Below are 19,813 nucleotides of genomic sequence, written 5' to 3'. Positions count from 1 at the left end.
GGACCGGACCGGGCCGGACCGTTCCGGGCCTGCCAGCCCCGCCGCCTCACCGCCCGCACCGAACATGGCGCCCGCGGCGTCGTGCCCGCCCCCCGCGCGAAGGCCGCCGCCCTCAGCAAAGATGGCGGCGCAGGCCGTCTCCCCCCCCCCCCCTTCCGACCGGCTCCGCGGGGCCGGAGACCCGCTGGGGACCGGAGATGGCGGCAGCCCCCATCCCGTCCCGTCCGGCAGCAGGGCTGGGTTCGGCCCGGCCCTGCCCCGGCAGCAGGGAGCTCCGCCGCCCGGTCCGGTCCGGCCCGGCCCCGGCCCGCCGTCGCCATGGCGATAAGGCCCCGGCAGCCAACCGTGCGCCGCTTCCGCTGACGTCCGCCCCGACACGTGGATCCAAGATGGCGGCGTCGGCGGCGATGGTGAGTGCGGCGGCCCCAGCGGCCGGCGGGGCCCGGTCCGGTCCCGGTGCGGTTCCGCGCCCGCCCTCGTCTCCTCCTCGGCCTCTCCCGGGCCCGGCCGTGCGTGGGCCAGGCGGCCCGGCCCGGGGCGCTGCGAGGGGGGGGGCTCCGCGTCGGGCCTGCGCCGCGCTGGGAGGGATGCGGCGCCCGGCCCGCAGCCCCGCGCCCTCCCCTCGCCCCGTCCCCGCGGGTTGCGCCGGTCCCAGGCCGGGGAAGGCTCCCCGGTTCCGTCTGGGGCCTTATAGCCGTCCCGCGTCTCCCCGGGGGTGTCCGGACGGCGGCTGGCGGCCTCACCGGAGGAGGGCAGGGGCGAGCGGGGGGGGGCAGAGCTCGGGCCGCCGCTCGGTGCCCGCGGGCCCGGCGGGGCGGAGCGGGTCCCTGCCTCGGCAGCAAAACCGGCTCCGATTCCACGAGGAACGGGGTTGTCCGGGCAAGAGGGACGTGGGGGTGGGAGGGGGGGCACGGTCGCGGCGTGAGCCGAGGTTTTGGGCGTCCTCGGTTGTCAGGAGCACCGGGCAACCTTTTCTTTCCCCGTGCGGTTCTCTCGAAGGGAAGTGTTGGCCTGAACCAGGTGCTTATGCCAAGCGAAGAGGCTGGGTTTTGGGTTTTTTTGCGTGCGGTTTTCGCAAGCGTTTGGCAGCGGTTATCGACTTGGGGCGCGAGCGGCCGCTTCACCTCCCTGCGCCTCGGCGTCTCTGTTGTTATTACTGAGTTATTCCCTGAATCCTTGGAGAGCTGAAGGTGTTTCTGGTGGGAATTTGCTAAGGTAGGCGAGCATCAGTGCCACCTCACGGAGGAGGAAATGAGCTGCTCAGATGTTAATTATCTGCCTGAAGTTTTGTGGTAGGAAAAATGAATTTTCCTCCTTGCTTTCATAGAAGGACCAGTGTTGTAAGAATAGCTGTATGAATAAATGACGTGTGCTGATACAAAGGTCGCTGTTGGCCAGGGTGGGGGATGTGAGGTGACTCATGTAGCCCAAAGATTGGCAGAAACTGGAAGGGAGATTGGAAGAGCGGAGGTTTTAATTTCTTTTGCTTTAAGCATCTTCAAACTCTGCTGGCTTTCTCCCAGGCAGGGAGGAGGGAGCGCCTGAGCTGGCTTTGAGAGCTGAAGATGGTCCTACTGGGAATTTCCTTGTAGCCTTCTCTTTTACGAAAGGCAGAGAAGACTGCTAACAGCTCTCCTGGTGTCAAAGGAGCTCTCTGAAATCAATGTGAATGCAGCACTTGTCTCCTTTAGAAAGGCTTTCAGTGACTCCTCCGAGTGCAAGGGTGAGCTGGGTAGAGATGCAATAAAGATGAGCTTGTCCAAACAGTTGTCAAGAACATCTAACGAGGCAGCCCTTGAAAAAGGGAAGCGAGTGTCAGGCTGGCATCTCAGAGGGGCTGAAGAGCAGGTGCCGTTAGCACTATGCATGTCCTGTTAATGTGCCTGAGGGTAGAATAAATGTTACATGTGGGAGAGCTTCAGTTTGCTCTGTTATGTGTGGATTTTTTTTCCTCCCACAAAGTAGTGGGTTATGTCTTCCCTCCCTTTCTTCACCGTATTAAAAAGTTTTGGTAAGTAGAACGGGATATCGGAGCTTTGTGAATCTGGCTGGACAAATGGCTCTGTGTAGGTTGCATTTTCCCTCTTTTTCTTCAAAACTGTCTTTGAAAGTTAAAAGCTCTTGCTTATGACTGTTTGATGCCCTTCTTGCCCTTCTCTGCAGAAAAGAAGTGGGACTATGTCCATCATCTCATTCATATGATACTCATCGTTGTCGCTTCCTACTTTCTTTTCCTCCCTTTGAGCAAATACTGTATCATGTTCTTAAGTTCATATGTGGATTATGGAACTGTAAGACTTAAACCAGCCGTGATACAGTACCAGCCCTATAAACATGCTTGCAGAATGCTTGAAATTGCTGCTGCTCAAAGGTTTCTTCAAGTTGTCGGTCTGTAGAAAAAACTCTTGCCAGTGACCTGGGCAGGGATGTCCTGGATGCAAATGGCCCAGCCATAGGTCCTCTGGGTTACGTGAGATGCCTTGGCAGCGTGCCACACGGAAAAGCTTCTTGTCGGCTTCTGTTTCCCCCTTCCCTTAAATAAATGTTGGAGTTCAGGCTCTGGCAGTGGTAGCTTCAGGGACCGCAAGCCATAGGGAAGCACACACAGTTGCGTGGTAATGGCATAAATGCACATTGTAGGCTTTCTTTGCGCTTGGTCAGGCTGGGATTTAGCTAAACAATTGCTCTGTTTTGGCCACATGTTTTGTAAATCTTTTGTGAATTCACAGAAAATGGCAATATTCTTTAAGTCTTTCTAAATGAGATAAATCAGAGAAACTGTGTCCTGGAATTGTTTGCAAGTATCAAGTGTAGTGATAATTATCCAGAAATACCTTCTCAGAGAGGGTTTGTGTGTGAACTTCTGTTCTCATTGCTGCGCACAGGACAAGAAATACTGTTAGAATGGCTGCAAGGAAGGTTTGAGTTAATTTATTCTTATAGCTAAGTGCTCCATTCTAAAGTTAATTACAGGAATAGATTTTCAAAATCTTTCCAGAGAGATCCCACAGACTTGGGGATAGTTGCTGTTGCCCCTAGAAGACGGGTGTGCCGAGTTATGTGACGATGGGGAGAGCGGCTGGTGCCTGCTGCTCTGAGGGGTTGTTAGTGTAGCTGTGCTTGCAGCAGTGCTGGCAGTGTCCTGCCTGCACCGTGCCCGGTGTTCTCGGGGTGATGCTCTCTGCCTGGTCTCGTGCCGTGATTTCCCCAGGCTACATTCCACCAGTGCGAGAGAGAGACCCGAGTGTGACTTCTATTGGGGTCCTGTGTGCAGAAGGAACACAGTGGCATTTGAAATAGATTTTCTTTTTTGAGAGAAAGAACTTTGCTTTCCTTCAGCAGGCTTTTTGCATGTGGTAGATCACTTCAGTGTGAGTAGTGCTTCTTACCAGGCACTGTGATTTGGAGGATAGGGGGAGGAGGAATTGATTGTACTTCTGCAGTTAATTCTCTCATTTAGGTCATATTCTCCTAAGAAAGGGTCTCTTGCCAGTATGTGTCTGCAGGTACACATATAGTACAATAATAATTATTTTTGTCTGCATGCAGCTGGGTTTTTCTTGATCTGCAGTTGTGCATTTTTGTTGTGCTACTTATTGCTTCGTTCTATGATTTCCTGGCACCATAGATACAAGACAAGGTACAAAACACATGCATGTGTTTTGAAATGTAAGTAATTGGTAAAGGCCACGAAGAAGGTGTCTCCTGTCTGCTGGAAGTCTGTGCCTCACCAGGGCTCCGTGACTGAACTAAAGCAGAGCTCCGTCCTGCGAGTTTTGACCTTGTGTAGGAGATAACTGAGCTTGCAGGCATCTTCCAAATGAGATGACTGCCCATGAGTTATGCAGATGTTTTGGCATGTGTCCATGTTGTCATTGCTAAACTGCTGCCTTCATTTGGAGATGATGAAGCACATCTGTCAATATGAAAGCAAAGATCCTGATAAGAAAGGCCCTGGCTTCAGCCTACACGTGCTCCATTGGGTGTGAGCTGCCAGGTTAGGAACGTGCGCTGGGCATTTCCTTCAAATTTCGCTTCCAACGCTCCCCCCACCTGTTGCATAGCAGCATTCCCATTTCTTGCTACCAAATGTTTTTTCCTGGCAAGGCTTTCCATAGCCCCCTCTTGTCTTTTCTGTTGCCTGGTGCTGCCTGAGTCATCGTCATCTGTATTCAAAGAGCCTAATTTCTGCCAAAGGTGTCATCAAAAATTTCATCTTCTACATGCTTGCATGTCTCCTGAGCACCTTCTGAAGTTCTGTCCTTATCTTGTCATCTTGCAAGCTCTTCAGGGCAAGGATGGCACCGGGTGTGGTTTTGGTTTTTATTAAGTAATATCATGCTGTGTATTTCTGGCACTTCAGTGGCAAACGAAGCGGATAATTGCTACAGGTCGCTGGCTGCTGTAGAGCATGATGTAGGACAAGAGTGCTGTTCCCTTCTGGTGCTTCACCTGCCCGGGAGACCTTTTCCTACTTGGTTGGAGAGTCACAGAGCACTCTCTTACAAGATCGGAGAAGGCAAAATTCAGCGAAGCACAGAAAACAAGCCCCACATTGTTTCAAAGTAGATCAGTATTAAGTCCAAGCAATTTTAAAAAGAGTGCTTGCCAGTTACTTTCCAGGTGAGGCTTTTGCCTGCTCTAACTGCATTAAGCTGTGCTTAGAATAGATTTTAAAATCTCCCTTGTAAGCAAAAAAGATGTATCTGATAATTTAGTATTAACACATTTTATGTAGGTGCCTAGCATTTGCATTTTAAATACATTTTAGATTAAAAAACCTCCAATATTTATGACTTTTTTTTTTTCCATCCTGCTCAGTGCCAGCAATTCTGGATGCTCTATTGACCCTTGCTGGTGTCTGGGCCAAATGTACCTTACTAGCCTCAGAATAAGGCAAAAGGAAGGTGATGAAGAGGAAGGGTGTGTGCGAGCAATAAACACAGATTTATTATTCTCCCCCCCTCCGCTGACCTGATGAAGGATCCCTGTGATAGAGTTGCTTTTTGTCCACACCTGGCTTGTGACTGTCAAGCTGTTGAACGTTTCCTCTGGTGTTGTGTGTGTGCTGACTGTGCTCCAGTGCTGCGCTGAGAAAGATGCTGTGGCTGTAGCAGCATAGCAGCCTGCCCCTTCCAGCCAGGAGGAGCAGTGCTGTTGGCAGTGCTGGTGCCCTGGGGTCTGTGTCTGTGCCCAGAGCTCCTGCCAGCCGCTCTCTGGGTCCCGGATCCTGCCTTCCTTCCACCTTCCCCATGGATCACTGCTGACAAGGAGCAGCCATGTGGGGGCTGGCTGTTTGGGATGGGCTCCACCGGTGGCTGCCGGGAGCCTGGATCTCAGCGTGTTTTCCCCTCTGCTGCCCGTGGTATCTGGCTTGTATCCGCAAGCTGACCTTGTGTTTAATTCCCTCGTGGCCTGCCCAGACGTTGTTAACTGGTGGGAGGGTAGTGCTGAACCCTGGGCCCTGCTGAGCCAGGGCAGGCATTGGGCTGGTGGTGGCTCGTTTCAGCCCAAGCCTGTCTCACTTGGTCAGTCTGTTTCCTCTCTCTTTTCCCTTCTATATTTGTCTTCCCACCCTTGATTGCAGAGCTCCTGCATGTAGGTGGAAGGGCAGTAGGTCATGGAGACCGACTCTGCCTGCCCTGCCGAGGACATGCAGAGGAAGGCAGCAACTGAGTTTATTATTGCTGCAGGATTAGCTTGAGAGTTGTCCCAAACCAGACTCCAGGTTGTGTCTGGTTTTCCAATGGTGCTGTACATGCAGGGAGTTTAGGAGAATGGGCTGAAGCTAGTAATACAATGAGATTATACTAGAGCTGATATTCTAATCCAGCCAAGCTGCTGCTGTCTTTTAATACTCTTTAAAGCTCAATTTTCATTTCACAGCCTTCCTGCTCGAGCTGGAGCTGGGCTGCGTTACTGGAGGTAACGGCAGGGACTGAGGAGGCAGCAAAGTCCATCAAAGGGTTTGCCGCTGCTGCTGGTGTACAGGGTCTGGTTTGTGTTGGAGCCCCCATGGAAGTGATTGAACCTTCCAGCCTGACCCGTCTCCCCACTCCCTGAAAAAGGGATGAAAACTTTTGCCATGTTACTGAGCTGTGTTGTGGCCCAAAGGGGTGACGAAAGAAGAGTGGAATAGGAGGGAGCGGTGATGTGACCATCCCTTTGGATGCAGCGAGGAGTTAGTTTGGTGTCAGACCTTACTCTAACTACTCTACTACTGCAGGTAGCGGCATGCGAGCATCAGTCCCTAAGTGGCTACAGGGTAAATCCTAACAAGCAGAGCTGACAGAAATCCAGTGCCAAGGCTACGGCCCTCTTCTCTAGTAATCCATGGCGTTTTCTAATACGGGTGTTAGATGGGTGGGAGTAGAAAAGTCAGATGACAGCCTGCTAGATGAAACGTGTTACAGATAAGTGCATTTTCCTGTGGTTGAGCAAAGCCAGTGTTTTCCTAATTGCAGATGAAGAGACACACAGAGTGGAAAGTGATTTGATGAGAGTCACAAAACAAGGTTAAGAATAGTTTTTCTGAATTTGATTTGTGTTTAATCGCCTGACTGTACAGCCTTTCTAATGTCTGGGATGGACACTTTCAGTGTTGTTGCCCATCTCTAATGTTGTTCCCATGTTTCTGTTTTGTTTTTAATGTTTCTTCTCCTTTCTGCAGGAAAGACTAAGATATACGCTGGTCTTGCTGTTGTTGCTGCACGGTACAAACTCTTTCTATGTACCCGGTGTGGCTCCTATCAACTTCCACCGCAATGATCCTGTAGAAATAAAGGTAGGATGAACTTAGAGAGAATGTTAGTCTGTTTGGTTTGGGTTTGCTTGTGTTTTGGTTTTTTCCTTCTTTATCTCACAGCAGCTAAGTGGGACTAGAAAGTAAAATTTGGGGATTCTGTTACTGAAATTTTGGGGACAGGTATTTTATCTTTTTCACAACATTCATGTAGGGTGTTGGGTGTAAGCAGCCCTCAAGTGGTCACTGTCATCACCTTACCCTGCAGTTCCCAACATGATTCTCTTTCTTCTGATATCTTCTACCAAATTCCTTCAGCAGTTGCACCAAAGTCCTCAAGATGTTGCTCTGTTTGGGAAAAGAGTCCTCCTTCTCACTGTAGCTTTGAAGTGAATTAATCAGAGATTTTTTTCTCCAGCATTATACTGACTCTTAAAGTGCTTATAGAAGGTGGGCCTTTAGGTGGTAGGTGAATGGTACAATAAAGAAGTGGTTCAAGTCAGACGTTTTCAATTTTCTCTTCTACCCAGTTTGCTCATGTTGTGTCTTCAAGTCAAGTGAAATCCATGGTAAGCCCTTTCCAAGTGCAGGCATTTGTCCTTGAGCATTGCAGATCTTACAACCCAGGCTTGCTGAAGAGCTGTTCCTGTGCAGTATTGCTGGTAGTGAATGATAGAACTGCTTCACCCGTACAGGAGGAAGCCAGGCTTTGTTTCCAGACATCAGCAATTTATAGCCCATTTAATTTATTTTTCTAAAGCTGTGGCCTCTTGTCTCAGCAAAATCCAGCACTCTTGGGGATGGTGAGGTTGGCTGCTCCCACTTGAAGCACAACACAATTTTCTCTTTGGCCACAGGCTGCCAGACGTAGGCTATTTTTAAGCAAATGAGACTTGCCTGTGGCTACAGTAAGCTTCCCAGAAGAAGGGGGTATTGGAATGGCTGTTCTCAAAGGGATTTCATGGGCCAAATGCTTCCTCAAGTGATAAGGCAAGTCAGCGTGTTTGCCAGCGCTCTTCCAATAAATGAGCTTGGCTGCGTTACAAAATGCTTCTGTTTTTCGGAGCAACTGTGGCCTTGGCTATCATGGTATGTCTTTGCACTTCCCTTGTGCCATGTGATTTGTGGGAACTCTCCAGAAATGTTTGGGTTTTGTCATCATCCATTGTCTTCCCAATCTGATGGCTCTCTGGCTTTCCTTACAGAGATAAAAATTGCTGAACTCTTCATATCACTAGAGGCCAGACCTCTAGGTCCAGTGTGACGTGATTTTTTTTTTTTTTTAGGAAATAACTGCAGTCTTGTATGAAATGGGACTCTTGAATCTCTTTTGAGGTCTTTGTTGTTTCTTAGGACTCCACTGAGCCATAAATTTGTGAAACCAATCCACCATGCTTCTTTCTTCAAGTGTTTCTCTGTTTGTGAATGAATTGCTACTAAATCGTAGTGTAGAGAATGTATAACTAGGAATTGTGCAAAAGGAAAGAAAGCTGGAGCTCTGTTCTCCCAGGAATATGTCTCCCTTTTTTTTTTATTTTTTTATTTTTTATTTAATAGCTTCCAAAAATGAGCTTTATGGGAGGTATCCTGAAGTAAGCTTCAGCTCTTGGCTGATGCTGAGAGGATAGGAAACTGAGTTCTTTCATGGGGATAATCCTTCCATTCTTCCTCCAGGCTGTGAAGCTCACTAGCTCACGAACCCAGCTACCATATGAGTACTACTCGTTGCCCTTCTGCCAGCCCACCAAGATAACATACAAGGCTGAGAATCTTGGTACGTATCTGTTGAACAGCATGTTCCCCAGCAGTAAGTGGGCTGCCACTTATGCGCTGTGTGAGGGTGTGTTTACAGGAGTAAAAGCAATTGCAAATGTCATCTCTAACAAACTGTTTGTGGAGAGCCTGCTTCCTCTAATTTGTTATATGCTGGCTGTTTGCAAACTAGGATGTCCATATATTGGAAAGAGGAAGCACCTTTCCAGAAGGAGGGCATGTAACCTTCTTCATAAATAGAGCTCAATACTTCCAATAAAATAGCTTAACTGTCCTTCAATCTTATCCTTGCATCTGTGGTAACAAAGGAGACTTGCTGTCATCATTCCAGCTGTACATTGCGCTGCCAACCCAGTGGCAAGAAGCCTGGCAGTCTTTCACCCTGCCTTTATTTTCCTGTTTTCCAGGTGAGGTTCTTCGGGGGGACCGAATTGTAAATACACCTTTCCAGGTTTCCATGAACGTGGAGAAGAAATGTGAAGTTCTGTGCAACTTTCCCAATAAACCAGTCACTCTGACAGTGGAGCAGAGCAAGCTGATCGCTGAGCGGATCAGGGAAGATTACTATGTACATCTGTGAGTCATCTCGAGTGTGGGTTTATGTCAGTAGGGATTCTGTATTGTGGACAAATTTGATCTGAAATCTGTGTTTTCAGCATTGCTGATAACCTCCCTGTGGCAACACGGCTGGAGTTTTATTCCAATCGTGAGGAAGAGGAGAAGAAGAAGGAGAAGGATGTGCAGTTTGAGCATGGATACAGGCTTGGGTTTATGGACGGTAACAAGGTAGAGAATCTAGATGCTGTCTGAGGGGTGCCCGGAGGAGATCTGGGTGGTTGTCAGAGGGCTTTAGAAGTCTACAAGAGAGTATGAGTATTGGGAACGCAACCAAAAGGTTTTATAAAGAGTGGAAATATGTGAGAGAGGTTTCTTGTTGGAAGAAAGGAGTAGGTGCTGGACTACTGGTACAATAGCCAAGAGTCCTAGCTTTGACTCGCTGTATAATGTTGGACAACTGCATGTGGTGGTTTCCCCTCAGTAGGACAAAGGCAACATACCCCAAAGCTGGCTAATCTTTAATGGTCTTGGAGAATCTTGTATTTTAAAAAAAAAAAAAAGGTGTTTTTTGGAGGAAAAGCTGCTTAAGTTTGCAAATAGAAACTTAGCATGTGTATTCTTGCAGCTGTTTTCCATGATTGTGTGCCCTAAGATTAGCTGTTTGACTTAACAGACACATCTCTTTATCATACTCAAGTGTTCAGTTGCACACGGAGCTCTGATCGCTTGAGCCTAAGGTCTTACAGGTGAAAGAATCTGCTGTGCCAGCTTGGGGTTGCTGTACTTTGTTCATGTAATAGGTGATATAGAGCCTTTTGAAAGTGCAAGCTTAGGACAGCTGTGGGTCCCCTTGGAGTCTGGGTAATGTATGTCTGCCTGGTAGAAAAAGCAGACAGGAAACTCAGGGTTGTAGCTACTGAGGTCTTTCCAATCTAAATTTGGCGATTCTGCTGCCATTGAATGCATGGTTGAGATGTGACATAGAATGATATTTTCCAGGCCAGAAATAGACTAAAACATTGTCCCCGATGCCTGGAGTGGTTGAGGTGTTACCTTTTCAACATCTATTCTCTCCTCTTGTTCTTTTAGCCTTAGAAAGCGTTAGCCTGATCTTGCTCTGTAGCACAATGCATCTGGAACAGTTGGAGTCTTTAGTTTTCTGCACTGAAGCTGCTTTCTAAACTTGGCCTGTTCCTTCCTTGGGGTGCTAACTTTTTATTTAATGTCAATCCGTTTTAGTTCTACCTGCACAACCACCTCTCCTTCATACTTTACTACCACAGAGAGGATGTGGAAGAGAACCAGGAGCCCACCTACAGGGTTGTACGCTTTGAAGTGATTCCCCAAAGTATTAAACTAGAAGGTAAGAGATTCTTAGGGAGGGGAGCAAGGGAGAAGAATCTCTTGTAGGGCCAAGAGTTGAATGCCAGTGATGTATCAGGGTGCCAGTTGTTGCTTTCGCAACTGGTCTTGGGGCGCAGAAATGAGAGAGTCCAAACTATAAGAAAATAAACCCCTTTGTTATTAAGGAAGTACCAACAATAGAATACCAACCATTTCAATACTTGAAATGCAATCTGTGGAAAATTAATTCATATAAAAAGATCCGAGTTTGAGGGTTTAGGGTTAGATTTTTTTTTTTTGCAGTGTCATCTAGCATGAAGTGTGCATGGCATCTAGCTCTTGTTGTGGCCCAGATTTCCCCCACTGGGACACTACCTGCTAGTCCAGAGACCTACAGAATGTTTGGAACTGTTCTAGGGGGATCGAGTTTCAAAAAGAATGGTTAGGGGGGAAAACAGTGAACCCTACCTCAGTGAACCCAACGTGAAACAGGTGTCTTGAAGGGAAGTTGCTCATCGTGCGTATCATCACGTGCAACTCTCCTCTGGCAGCAGCAGGCTCTGCTGGAGAGGTCTTGTTTCGCAGCGTGTCACGTGGAATTGAGGATTTGTTCATGGTCTAAATCCTTGGCTTCAGAGCCTCTGGCTTTTATCCTTGCAGTTAAGGAAAGTCCTATGTATAGCTTTCCTTAAAGTTTGTTAATAGTGCTCCACTTCTGATCGGAAGAATAGTTTTGCAAACTGCAAAGCAAGTGAGAAAGGAACAAGTGCTTCCTCTGCAGTATTTGGAGTAATTGCAGCCCAGTGCCTTAAGGGTACCTGGGGCCAGGATGGTCAGTGGGAGAGGTGGTGCCTCAAGGGAAGGGCTGACCTAGCATGTGCCATGTTTTCCCTTACAGACTTGAAGGCTGATGAGAAGAGTATGTGCACCCTGCCTGAAGCTACGGGCTCTGCCCCTCAGGAAATAGATCCTTCTAAAGAGAACCAGCTGCTCTTCACCTACTCTGTCCACTGGGAGGTGAGGGAGTAATGGGAAGCTGGCTGGCAGCTCACTACCCCTGGCTGGCTGGCAGTTGGTGCTCCAAGTGTCTGTCACAAAGGTGTTGTGGAGAATATTGGGGATGTGCTGTTATGAGAAGAACTTTCCCGTTCTTTCAGGAAAGTGACATTAAATGGGCTTCCCGCTGGGACACCTACCTGACCATGAGTGATGTGCAGATTCATTGGTTTTCTATCATTAACTCAGTTGTGGTCGTCTTTTTCCTTTCAGGTGAGTGAGATGTGTGGGATGAAGAAGGCTTTACCATTAATCTGCAGGGAACTTTGTTTAAGCCTCAGCTGCAGGTGGCTCAAGGAGGATGTGGCCATGTCTGAACCTGATCAGAAAGGGCAGGAAACTATCATGAGCACATAAAACCTCCCTGTTCAGGCAACGCCCCATGGGGTCAGACAGTTACCCACTTCTGCTCTCTGACTGGGGTAGTTGAGGCAGTAGAATGTGGTTAACACACATCTTGCACGTCCATGTTTAAGGAAAAAAAAAAACACAGGAAAGCCACAGTGCCCCACTCCTGCTGGAATACTGCCTTCCCTACTCCCTGGTGTTTTGTTTCTGTCTTTGCTGAAGCCTGGGGAAGATGGCTAATGACTCAAGGCCTCCTCTCCTAGCCAGCACTGTGTGTTGGTGGGAGCCATGTAGTTACACAGCGTGAGAGCAGCGCAGCCATGTAGGAGCCTCTCCTCTGAGCTAAACTCAGTTTGTGCTTGTTTTCAGGTATTCTCAGCATGATCATCATCCGGACTCTCCGGAAGGACATTGCTAACTACAACAAGGAAGATGACATTGTATGTGTTTGTTCTTGGGGCTGGGATCAAAGCAGGAGGGAAGCACAGATGAGGAGGGATCTATTCTGAAAACTTGGATATATTGTCTGTTTCCTTGCCCCTGGTTTACTTTGAGTCCTGAAGATGAGAGGGGCAGTTCTGTCACGTGCTGTCAGGCCACCTTTGGCTATCTATGTACAATGGCAGATTACCAGTTCAGATGTCTTCAGACCTAAGTAATGACTGCAGACAGTTCTGTAAATGTGTGCCCTGGCACTGGCAGTTCAGGTCTTAACTGTTTTAAGCCCAAGAGAAAAGAAGTTTCTTAACTAGAGTGATAAAATTCTGTAGAAGAACCAGATACAGGGAAATTAACCTCTTAGGCTATGGTAGGACCTTAATTTCCACTGGCATATCATAACTAAATAACCTTCTTTTCCTGTTGTTGCTACAGGAAGATACCATGGAGGAATCTGGTTGGAAACTTGTGCATGGAGATGTCTTCAGGCCTCCACAGTATCCTATGATCCTCAGCTCTCTCCTGGGTTCTGGAATTCAGCTCTTCTGTATGATCCTGATTGTCATCTGTAAGTGGCACATGTTGCATGGGGTGGTTGTAACAAGAAGAGGAACAATGCTCAAGGACATTTGTAGCTCCCGTTGACTTCAACCTACGCTCACCTTAGCTTGAGTGAGGTCACATAAGGCTGCTTCCTGTTGCGGGGCTGATCAAGGCGATAGGCCTGTGCTCAGCATTTCGGAGTTTCTAGATAGCATTTCCCAGCTGAAGGCTTCTTTTTGTGTTTATATTTCCTGTTATCAAGATACGAGCCCTGGGTGTTAGTGGGCTGAGAGACATTTGCACGCGTGCCTTGCCTTCTGAGCTGCACCTGCTCAAATCTCTGGGGAAATTGAGGCTAAAGCATGGTCTGTAGCTTGAGATCAAAGCTGTGGCTTTCCCGCTGTGGCCAGTGCTGGAGGCTGTGGATGCATTATGCTTTGAAGGAAATGAGTCTGTGCAGAAGGCAGAGATTCCAGGCAGCTGTGGTCTGCATATGGGACGGGCCCATGTTCTCCAGATGCTGGCTAGCACACGTACATCACAGCTGCTGTTCTTTGTCCTTTTTTCCCTCTGTAGTTGTTGCTATGCTGGGGATGCTGTCACCTTCTAGCCGGGGCGCGTTGATGACTACTGCCTGCTTCCTCTTCATGTTCATGGGGTAGGTGTCTCCTCCACTGCTTCCCACAGCAGTGCTGTCCTGCCCACTCCTCCTCTCCCCAACAATGAAAGTTAATTTTCATTGTCTTGGCTTGTTTCTGTCCAGGGTTTTTGGTGGATTCTTTGCTGGCCGCTTATACCGGACTCTGAAAGGTCATCGATGGAAGAAGGGAGCCTTTTGTGTGAGTCTTGTGGTGTTCTGTGCTGTTTATCCAGGTTTGTGGATGGCAAGATATGTGGATAAGCTCCATGCATATTTGTGGGTAGCTGAACACAGCCTGGCTGTACTGCAGAGATTTGATGTGGATTGAGTCCTCGTAGCTTTACATGAAAGGGCGAATACCAGAGTACGTACTGTAGTAAAGCAAGAGGATTGTCTGAGATCCTCCCCACCGCCCATCTGCTGCGTATTAGTGCTGCAGCAAAAGGGATGCTTCCTCCACATGTGCCTTGCCCCAGCAATGGACTCATTAAAGAGAAACATCTGGCTGATTAGTCATGTGTTTTCTCTTAACGTGTGGTTGCTCTTGCAGACAGCTACCCTGTATCCGGGTGTCGTCTTTGGTATCTGCTTCGTCCTGAACTGTTTCATCTGGGGGAAACACTCCTCTGGAGCGGTAGGTACCACCTTCATACCGGAGCCTGCTGGATGGGAGGAGGGTGACTGGGCTGTCAGGGACTTGCTTAGTCTTGCAGTATCTTTCTAAATGTGGGTGTTGATGCAGTGGTCGACTGGAGAGTTGGTCTGGCTGGTGACTTCAGTCTCCAGGGCAGGTGAGCTGTCAGCCTCACTTTTGTGACTCTTGGTGTGATTCCAGGTGCCTTTCCCTACCATGGTGGCCTTGCTCTGCATGTGGTTTGGGATATCCTTACCCTTGGTCTACCTGGGTTACTACTTTGGATTTCGCAAACAGCCATATGACAATCCTGTACGGACAAATCAGATTCCCAGGCAGATCCCAGAGCAGAGGTGGTATATGAATAAATTTGTTGGGTGAGTGATGAGTGTCTAGGAAATACGGTGAGTTAAGCCCCCTCCCCTCAGTCGTCTTGGGTAGCTGAATGTCACCTTCTGCTGGTCTCTGGACACAGACAGATGGCAGATGTTCTTCCTTGAGTAATGTGATATTGGAGACATTCTTGACAATTTTGATGTGGTGTGACTGGTGCTATAAAGTGGTATGTGCTCAAAAGTGGGAGCAGCTGTGCCATTTAGTGTGTGAAATTTATTCCAGTAATCTGGAACTGTAGAGCTTTTGCTAGGAGTGCTCTGTGTGCTTACAGGGGACTTTTAATGGCCAGACAGTTATATTGTGCTGCTTATGACTTTTCTTTCTTGCTTTATAGGATTCTCATGGCTGGTATTCTGCCTTTTGGAGCTATGTTCATTGAACTGTTCTTCATTTTCAGTGTAAGCATTTAACCCACTTTGCTCCTGAATAGGATTCCTCTCATGGCAAAGCTTTTGAAAGGGAGGGGGCTTTCACTGGAGCAGTCTCCTATTCTTGTATGTACTGAAGGGGCTAGCAGGTTCCCTCCAGGCCGCTCGGTATTGTTTCCAGAGAGCTGGCCTGTGGGTCTCTTCAGACTGTCCTCTTGCTGAAGACACCCGGAGCTGTCTATGGGACACTCCTTAGTGATTTGAGGGATGATGGTAAAGGTGAGAGCTTCCTGCAACGTTATGTCAAGGAGGGGTCCTGGTCTGAGGCCTGAGCCATTCCAGCTGCTGCCTATTTTTCACCACTTATGGATGGGGAGGAATTTGCTGCTCCATTGCCAGGGAGATGGAGGGGAATGAACAACCTACCTCAGAGCTGTCTTTGGGAACCTTTTTGCAGCCTGATTCCTCTGAAGTAACACTGTGAAATGCATTAGATCTGTGGTTTTATCTACATCAGGCTGAGGGGCTCCTTGTTTTTCCTTGGGTTAGCTGCTAGAAGTTAGTCTCACGTTCACTGTTTGATCACAGTAGCATGGAAACAAATTTCTGCTGTGTCTTTGTTTCAGGCAATCTGGGAGAACCAGTTCTATTACCTTTTTGGCTTTCTCTTCCTGGTGTTTATAATCCTGGTGGTATCATGCTCCCAAATCAGCATTGTCATGGTATACTTCCAGCTTTGTGCTGAGGTAAGATTTCTGCATTTGTAGTTTCAGTAGCTCAGGGTGCTTGCTCCTGGAAAAGCACAGGTCATGTTATTGCTGCTGCTCAGCAGAAATCTAGTGTGGCCCAGCTTCATGAGTGTGACACCTCTTGACTTCAAGGAGAATTGAAGCTACTTGATTATCTGCTAGGCTGGTAACTGTGGTTTCATATCAGAAATTATGCTGGGAGCAGGGTATTTTGAGCTGACATCTCTTCCCAAAGAAACTATTTCATTCCATCCACATACAAAATGAAATGCAGGGCCGGAGGTGAGCTGTGTTCTTTGGTAGCAGGTGCTATGATACTGACCTGGCTTTGCTTCACTGTCAGTTTTTCATCCTCTTTGTTTGGAAACACTTCTGTGACAAAATAGTTCCCCAGCCCCAAACTGTGGTTTTCCTTTGAAGGAAAATGGGGGGTGTTCTCCCTGTCCCAGAAAGGTCACAGCTCCCCTGAGACAGTGACACAGAAAAAGGAAGCCTGTGGGGTAATGAGGCTTTTTACCCTGTCAGGATTACCGCTGGTGGTGGAGGACCTTCTTGGTGTCTGGAGGATCTGCCTTCTATGTGCTGATCTATGCCATCTTCTACTTTGTGAACAAGGTATTGTTATTCCTCTTGTATGAAAGTGCCACCTTTCTAGAGGAGATGTTTGATTTGGGAAAGGAAATGGTGGGATGCCTAGTCCTAGTCTGTCCCTGTGCCTTGCTAACGGCCCTTCTAGAGGGGAGAGAAGGCTGTAAGTGCCTGAGGCCTCTGCCCGCATTACCTGTGCGGAGCAGCATTCCCTAACCCCACCTCCAAGGGGATCTCTTTTCAGCTGGACAAAAATGAATCGAGTGGAGGCTCTCCTCCCTTTGTCAACTCCCCCCTTGTGGAGGGCACTGGCTGGTTTGGGGAGCTAACTCTTGTTACCTCTGTACTTGATTTTGCTTGTTTTTTCCTGTTCTGTTTTAGCTGGATATTGTTGAGTTCATTCCCTCCTTACTATACTTTGGCTACACCGCCCTTATGGTCTTGTCCTTCTGGCTCCTCACTGGCACCATTGGCTTCTATGCAGCCTACATGTTTGTCCGGAAGATCTATGCCGCAGTGAAAATAGACTGAAGATGCAGAGACCCAGCAGAAAGTAGACACCTCTGAATGCGTGTTGTCCCAGGAGTGAAGGGGACATCTTCTCCCAACTCTTTTAAGGAAACAAAATCCAGTGGGAGAGTGACAAGAGAAATAAATAACTCCTTGTTTTGGAATGTAACTTTGGCACAGTGTACATGGATTCTGGGCTACTTCTGGGGGGAAAAGGGGTCTGTAGATACCTTACATTTTAACTTTATTATCCTGTTCCATATTCGAGGGAGTTTTTTAGCAGAGAAATATCCCTCTGTATAAGTAAACCCCCTTTTTGCTAATTCATCCTTCTTTTTTTTTTTTATGTTGATGACGAATGGATTTGAGACAGCAGTGGAAACACTTGTGAAAACATTTTCTTCCAGCCCCTAGGGTGCTCTAAGATTCAGGGAGACTCTTCAGACAAATATCAGACTGGGTTTCTTTCCTGCCTTCATGTCTGCACAGAAGAGGGAGCTTGACTATGGCAAAATAAAAGGAGCCTAAAGGCTTACCCAGCGTGAGTCTGGCGCGCTCTGACTGCAGAAGTCCTGGCTTCGGCTTGTTTACAATTTGATGGAGGTGCCATTCGGAGCCTGGGAAGTGCAATTTCACCCTGAGAGAGCTTGAGAACTGCAACCCTCGGCATCGCTTCTCCCTCCCTCTGGCCTTGGACAGCATGGGCTGCTTCAGATGCCTCCACGGGAAGGGCTGAGGGATTTCCTCTCTTTCGGAAGGTGTAGCCAGCTGCAGCAGGACGTGACGTTCTGGTGGAAGCGACGTGATTGTGCTGGTGCTAGAATACAGGACTGGAAGGATGCGCGAGGTAACTACAAGGGTTGGTTCTGTCGATAGCTCTGCGCCAGCCGCATGAGGAAATGGGGCAGGCTTCCTTCCCAGGATCCCCACCAGGATTGTGCAGAGCCCTGCAGAGAGAGGGCTGCAACGCCGCTGCTTTAGTGCCAAGCAATCTGATGCAGTATTGGGCCTGAGCTGCCGTGAGGTGTGCGCAGGCTGTGCGGAAGGGGCTGGGGACAGGGAGTAGCCCCGAGGAGTTCTCCCATTGCCAGGAGCGGGCTGTCTCACTACCTGCCCTGTGCTCCAGCTGCTCTTGCTGCTCTCTTCTCCTCCTCTTAGATTCTCTACCTCCAGGGAACAGAAAAGGTGTATGCCCTAAGCTGTATTTTGTTCTTCTCCACAAAACAGTCCAAGCCCTCCAGGATAGCCGATGTGGGTTCTTCTGCAGCGGGCTCCTTTTTTTCCATGGCTTGATGCCTGAATCAGCCTATGGGAAGCTCTTTTTAAAAGAGGTTAAAGTTTTTTTGGTTTGTTTTTTTTTGTCACTTAAATGATATTTACCACTAAAAAGGTTCCACGTTACAGTGAAGGCTCCTTCCATCCCCAGACTAGCTGGATTCAGTCAGGACTACAGGGGAGAGATTTTTTTAGTGAGGTCTATGAAAATTTTGCTTTTACTTCTTGCTGTAGTAAGCAGTAAGGTCTCCAGATGACCAGCTGCCACAGGTGACACCGTTCCAACCCAGAACTGTCCAAAGCCCTCCCTGTTATCAGCACTGATGTGCACCCTTGAGGGGTTTGGGGCTTTTTTTTAACCCCAGTTGCCATAAGTTTCCACCAGGTTCACACAAGGACCTGTGTCTCTTACTGACGGCCTTGCCCCCTGCGGGGAGCTGGCTTCCCAGGCAGCTTGACTCCTCGGCACCGAGTCTTTCCAGCCTTGCCTAATAGCTTCTTTGGCCACCCGTCATGCCACAGTCTAATCAGCCAGGAATCAAGGATGGAAAAAGGGAGCAGGGGATGCACAAGCCAACTGTGCTGTGGAGTCCTGCGTCAGTTCTAATTTGAGATCCCTCCCTGAAATTGTGGTTGATTTTTTTTTTTTTTAATTTTCTGCCCCTGCCCCAGTGGAGAGGCTCAGCCAGCATTGATCTCTCTCCCTTCCCCAAAGTGTTTTCTCTGTATTCTTTGTAATTTTTAATTAATGTATGTATTCTTTGTGTCCTATTGTAAATAAATCTGCCATTGTCCTGTTGTCCTGCTCTCCTGGGTTCTCCTAAGCCACCTCTTGGGATTTTCTTTTTGTAACAGCCTGTTCAACACCCATGTGGTCTTTGATGTGTGGCTTCAGTCAGAAGCAGAGCTTGGAATACACTGCAGTTTTCTTTGTAATATTTTTCTCCTGGTAAACTTGACTGAGCAGTACATTTCTCCCAGTGTGGCATGTCCTGTATACTGCCGTATATTGTAATTAAAATGCCACCGGTCAAGGCATTTGGATCTGTTTCTCGCCATACTGCTCTCGTGTGCTGCATGGTAAGACCACTTCAGCAGCTCGTCTCTCGTGTGCAAAAGACATTGTTTGACTTGTGTAGCGCTAACGGATAGAACAGCAGGACTGTCAGATGGCTGACAGGCTGGGAGTGCTGGGCAAATACACAATGCTTTAGAGCAACAGAGGTGAGAGTACAATTGAGAAGGGACCTGCCATTTCCTTCCTCTGAGTAGTATTTTGGAGGTGTGTTGGTGCTGTGAAAGCCAGACCTTCATCGTTAGCTTCCAGCTTGTGTATTTCTGCTCGGGGGTCTATGTGGCAGGAGAGCAGCAAGCGTCTGTGAAAGATGCTGACTGAGGGAGGGATAATGAATTCACTCCTCTTGTGATGTTTTGCTCAGCAGAGCAATGGATGTGCAGAGCCATGGCTGGTAATGGCTTATGGGGATGCCAGTGTTAGGGGCTGCTGAATGTCTGTGACCCTGATCAGCTGCTGAGATCAGAGCAGGCAAATACTTTAATCAAAAATCAGAAATCACCAGAATAGTCCCTTCTCCCCTTAAAAAAAAAGGCAAAGGAAAGCTTCAGCTCCACCAACAGGACAATCCGTGCTGAACTTGTTTTTCATTTTTAGGCAGACTAGAGCAGCAGTGCTGCATAGTCCTGTCCTGTTGTAGCCCTCCACTCTGGGGGAAGGCACTGCTGAGGAACTGGCATGTTTTACCAGTGGCTGCATTAAGAATGAAAACTAGATCATACTAAGAAAAGTAATGGCACACTGAAAATGGTTGTCAGCTTTTAAACCATGTTCTG

At 48.2% G+C, this 19,813-nt stretch overlaps 1 protein-coding gene across 1 annotated transcript; it reads left to right on the top strand.

Annotated features, from left to right (window-relative positions):
* Nucleotides 1-184: 184 nt before the first annotated feature.
* On the top strand, nucleotides 185-18,761 carry TM9SF4 (transmembrane 9 superfamily member 4). The gene is made up of 18 exons (XM_069801454.1): nucleotides 185-410; nucleotides 6,671-6,784; nucleotides 8,417-8,516; nucleotides 8,923-9,091; nucleotides 9,172-9,301; nucleotides 10,313-10,436; nucleotides 11,316-11,434; nucleotides 11,575-11,686; nucleotides 12,191-12,261; nucleotides 12,695-12,827; nucleotides 13,379-13,460; nucleotides 13,566-13,641; nucleotides 13,993-14,076; nucleotides 14,278-14,453; nucleotides 14,807-14,870; nucleotides 15,467-15,586; nucleotides 16,115-16,204; nucleotides 16,559-18,761. The coding sequence occupies exons 1-18, from the start codon at nucleotides 198-200 to the stop codon at nucleotides 16,706-16,708; spliced, it is 2,127 nt and encodes a 708-aa protein (XP_069657555.1). The 5' UTR covers nucleotides 185-197; the 3' UTR covers nucleotides 16,709-18,761.
* The last annotated feature ends 1,052 nt before the right edge of the window (nucleotides 18,762-19,813 follow it).

The sequence above is a fragment of the Haliaeetus albicilla genome, chromosome 2 (genome assembly GCF_947461875.1).
Source record: "Haliaeetus albicilla chromosome 2, bHalAlb1.1, whole genome shotgun sequence".
NCBI classification, from domain to species: domain Eukaryota; kingdom Metazoa; phylum Chordata; class Aves; order Accipitriformes; family Accipitridae; genus Haliaeetus; species Haliaeetus albicilla.
This window is presented reverse-complemented; position numbering and strand designations above follow the sequence as displayed.